At 45.2% G+C, this 5,000-nt stretch overlaps 1 protein-coding gene across 1 annotated transcript in view; it reads right to left on the bottom strand.

The window, feature by feature from the left end:
• Positions 1 to 665: 665 nt before the first annotated feature.
• LOC306696205 (uncharacterized protein) overlaps positions 666 to 5,000 on the bottom strand; it is a gene marked incomplete at its 3' end in the record, with an annotated part of 13,154 nt that continues 8,819 nt past the window's right edge. Inside the window, exons 3-5 of the mRNA XM_079159758.1 lie at positions 4,014 to 4,079; positions 3,698 to 3,894; positions 666 to 1,727 (exon numbers count right to left, since the gene is read on the bottom strand). Coding sequence (XP_079015884.1) covers positions 666 to 1,727; positions 3,698 to 3,894; positions 4,014 to 4,079 — 1,325 coding nt within the window. The remainder of the gene's footprint in view (positions 1,728 to 3,697; positions 3,895 to 4,013; positions 4,080 to 5,000) is intronic.

Here is a 5,000-nt window from a genome sequence, read left to right on the forward strand (position 1 = left end):
AATATAATAATAATAATAATAATAAATATGATAATAATAATAATAAAAAAATATAATAATAATATAAAAATATAATAATAAATATGATAATAATAATAATAATAATGGCAGGAGAAAGTGTGACCGAAAGCATCTGACTTTAACTCTGACTTTTGAGTTCATCATGAATGAACTTGTGTTGATAAAATGTGTCTTTGTGCTTTTGGTTTGAGGACTCGATACAGAAACAAACTTCTGAAGATAAAGAAGCTCCTGTGACTGTGACAGCCTGCAGGTCTGACTCAAACATGAGACTCTGACTGCAGAGCTCTGAGGACACATGATGCTCGGTCATACGTGTGCAGCCCCCCCCCCCCATATATATATATATATATATATATATATATATTAATATATATATTATTTTATTTTTTTGAGGAGTGACGTAGAGACGCCGCATAGTCTCTGGTAGAGACCTGTCAATCACGGTGTAGCCCCGCCCCTAAAGCATCCCCTGCTTTATGGTCTGTGTGACTCTAAATGGACCATCATTTACTAAATGAACATCATGCTGTATTGAAGAAGACTTGAAACTAGAGATTGAGTCCGTAATCTCTGGACCACCTTTACATTTGACAAAAGTAACCAAAGACCTTTTTAAAACCAGCCTTCATTCACACACATTCTCACACGTTCTCGTTCTGAGCGTCACCTGTTGTAAACGTGGTCGGCTTTGGTCTCTGCTGAGGATGATGGGGATGAAGATGAGTCTGGTGATCCGGCTCCGTCTGTATCATCTCCAGAACTTTCCGTCTCCTCTCCTCCTCTGTTAAATGACCGACCCCGCTGTCTTTTCTTTCCTCCCCCTGATTGGCCGGCTCCGCCCCGGCCGAGTCCCCGCTATTGGCCGAGCTGCTCTCCTCCCTCTCGTTGCCTCCCAGTTGACCGGTCGCTGCTACGGTCTCAGTCCGTTTCGTGACCTGTGTGGTTTTTCCGCTGGTCACTGAGTCCGCCTGATTGGTGGTCGCAGGAGGAGGGGCGGGGCTTTCTTCCAGTGCGGGCGGCTGAGTCGGGCTGCCGGGCGGCGAGGCGCCGTCGGATTGCGGCGCGTTCAGCCGATGTTGCGTCCTCAGCTCTTGGCCCTGCTGAGGATAACGCGGCTGATGATGATACTGCTGCTGTCTCTGCTGATGCTGCAGTAGCTGTTGCTGCCTCTGCACGTGATCTGGATGATGCACCTCCACGTGCACGCCGCTCTCCTCCCTGCTCCCGTCATACCCGCTCCCGTGCCCGACCTGCGGGGCGCCTCCCATGACGCTGTGCTCCGCCCTCGCTTCGGACGGCCAGCTGCCGACGGGCTGGTGCACCCGGGGCTGCGTCCAGTGCACCAGCTGGGTGTAACCGCCCTGCTGCCACTGCCTCGACACCGGATCTCGCTCCTCGGGGCGGTAGCGCTGCTGGTTGTGCTTCAGGTCGTCGTGGCGATGGAGGTCGGCCTTGGAGGCAAGAGTCTTTGGCGGAGCCGGGTGGACGGCCCGGGGGAGGGGCGGGGGAAGGTGCGAGGACGGGGGAGGTGGAGGGGGAAGAGGGTTGGGGTTGCTCTGGATGGGGACGGATGAGGAAGAGGAAGAGGAGGAGGAGGAGGAGGAAGATGAAGGAGGTTGGCACCTGCAGCTGACGTGGTCCTCCACCGAGATGATGGCTTTGTCGTAGTGAGCTTTCCTGTTCATGTACTGGATCTTTATCACCTGAAGAAGAGACGGAAAGATCAAACACATTAACACACAAGTCAATGAGGAAACATCGAAAACGATACAAACTCCAACAAATGAATCACCACCACCAGTCCGGGTGCTCTACACTGGCTCCCTGTAAGAGCTCTCATCCAGGTTCAGACTCTGGTGCTAGCCTACAGGTTCAGACTCTGGTGCTAGCCTACAGGTTCAGACTCTGGTGCTAGCCTACAGGTTCAGACTCTGGTGCTAGCCTACAGGGCAGTGAAAGGAACAGCTCCTTCCTATCTCCAGGCCATGGTCTAGCCCTACACCCCCCCCGACCACTTGGCTCTGCTGCCTCGGGGCGATCGGTTCCCCGTCGCTCAGAGGTCCCTGCGGCCGATGGACCCGGTCTCTGTTCTCTGTCCTGGCCCCACGATGGTGGAATGAACTCCCCACTGACGTCAGGACAGCAGAGTCGCTGCCCATCTTTCATCAGGCTGAAGACTCACCTCTTCAAGAAGCTCTACCCTGAGCCTTCCTCTCAGCACTGGTTGTGTTCATGCTAGTGTGTTTCTGTACGTTTGCTCTGGTTTATGCTCTGAGATGTTTAAAGGAGATGCACTCATGACTTCTGGTGACTAGTAGTTCTCTTGAATACTATGTTGAATACACTGATTGTAAGTCGCTTTGGATAAAAGCGTCTGCTGAATGACTGTAATGTGATTAGCTGGTCAGTTTTGAGATTTTGGTCTATTTATCTTCCATAACGTCTTCTTTCAGACTCGTGGAAAGAAAACATTTATTTTACTACTTTGTCTATTTGCGTCTGAAGAGTTCTCCTAAATTCACCAAAGATTACCATTAGATAATGATATAACCGTTAGATAATGATATAATCGTTAGATAATGGTATAATCGTTAGATAATGGTATAATCGTTAGATAATGGTATAACAGTTAGATAATGGTATAACCGTTAGATAATGGTATAATCGTTAGATAATGGTATAATCGTTAGATAATGGTATAACCGTTAGATAATGGTATAATCGTTAGATAATGGTATAACCGTTAGATAATGGTATAATCGTTAGATAATGGTATAACCGTTAGATAATGGTATAATCGTTAGATAATGGTATAACAGTTAGATAATGGTATAACCGTTAGATAATGGTATAATCGTTAGATAATGGTATAACCGTTAGATAATGGTATAACAGTTAGATAATGGTATAACCGTTAGATAATGGTATAACCGTTAGATAATGGTATAATCGTTAGATAATGGTATAACAGTTAGATAATGGTATAACCGTTAGATAATGATATAATCGTTAGATAATGGTATAACCGTTAGATAATGATATAATCGTTAGATAATGATATAATCGTTAGATAATGATATAATCGTTAGATAATGGTATAATCGTTAGATAATGGTATAACCGTTAGATAATGGTATAACCGTTAGATAATGATATAATCGTTAGATAATGGTATAACCGTTAGATAATGATATAATCGTTAGATAATGATATAATCGTTAGATAATGATATAATCGTTAGATAATGGTATAATCGTTAGATAATGGTATAACCGTTAGATAATGGTATAATCGTTAGATAATGGTATAACCGTTAGATAATGGTATAACCGTTAGATAATGGTATAATCGTTAGATAATGATCTCTTTGCATATTTTTAGAAAACTTGTAACAGAATAAAGGATTGGGGAAGTTTCATGCTGTAGTTTACGATCTTTTCTTGAACCAGACTTTTTTCCTAATAAACGTTTTATTTTGAAGGTTTTTTTGTCGTAAAATGCAGAAAGAATGAGGAGTAACTTTTCTAAGAACCGTTGCATGAGGATACGTTGCTCTATTAGACCTTCTCTTAGTTTTCTAATCACAATATGCTCGGTTGCAATTAGAGAAAAAGGAAAGGAACCATTAGCCCCTTAGCTTAGCTTAGCATTAAGACTAGAAACAAGCGTGTACCTGCAGGTATCTGGTGGAGGAGACGGTGGGGACGCACTGCAGCAGCCTGGTGTTGCAGCAGCCCGAGCATCGCTGCACCTCCACGCAGGGCGGCCACAACAGGAAGTTGGCATTGCGGCGGTCCAGCATGGACCGCGTCACCTCCATCACCTCCGTCCGGACTTTACACGACGCCTGCTGGGCTGGCTGCGCCTCCACTGTAAAAGGGGAGGAAGAGGAGAATAAGAGAGAGAGAGGGAGGAGAGGGGAGGTTTGGTTTTTAAATGGAAGAGGACGACGGACACAGGAAGGGACACGAATAGATGCGGAAACCTACCGAGACTTCTGGTGAATCGGCCGTGGGTGTGGTTTGTGAGGATATCATGCTCGTCTTCTTCCTCTTCTACAGAAAACAGATAGGAGGAGGGGGAGTTCAGCAGGGGGGGGGGGAGAGACAAAAACACAAACAGAGTTAATGAAGTTCCAACTTTTATCTGAAGACCAGGCAGCATCGAGCCAACAGGAATCTGTGAAGCACGTGAGCAAAGCTCTTTGTTCGCTGCACAAAGGAAGACATTTTTCTTTCTCTTCTCCCACTAAAACAATCAGGCTATTTTCTGCAGCAATTTGTCAGGAACGCTGTTGAGGGGAGATATGAGATGTTAAATATAGCTCATGTGTGGATCTGTGCGTGTTAGCGCTCTTACATATGTCGTTACTTCATGCTGCTGCCCCTTGGTGCTAATTATAACCCGGTGTAGATTGCTGCTGGTCACTGTGTGTGTGTGTGTGTGTGTGTGCACAGATGCACAAGGTGTTGTTTAATTGCCTGTTAGCCCTAATTAACTGCCTGCTGCAAGCTACTTTCTCATTTTATCCGAGCATTTATCAGCGTCTTCCTGTTTCGTCTCCTTCCTTCCTCGTTCACACGTGACCCATTTCATTCTTTTCAAACTTGTTAAAGTTTCCTCGGTCGTGTTTTTATTTGTATGGTGATGAAATGCAGAGCAAAGGGAACACATGAACAGAAATCCTGAATAAGGAAGCATGAAGACGTGGCGGATGAGATCTTTCCTCATCAGCGTTGATGTTTCTGTCCAGTAACTTTGGAACTTCAGTGACATCACGCAGTTATTTTAACTCTGCTGTTTGTTGTTGCCTAAACCTGACCGAAGTTTATTTTGAAAAGTCTCAAAGAAATTGACTCTTGTAGGAAAACGCAGGAAAAATGAGGAGTAACTTTAGGTGAGAAGTCACAGGAAGCGTCCCGATGACACAACATCCACATCACATGAATCATTCATCTGCTGCCTCGACTCAACAC

This window comes from Pholis gunnellus, assembly GCF_910591455.1.
Source record: "Pholis gunnellus genome assembly, chromosome: 5".
Taxonomy (NCBI): Eukaryota; Metazoa; Chordata; class Actinopteri; order Perciformes; family Pholidae; genus Pholis; species Pholis gunnellus.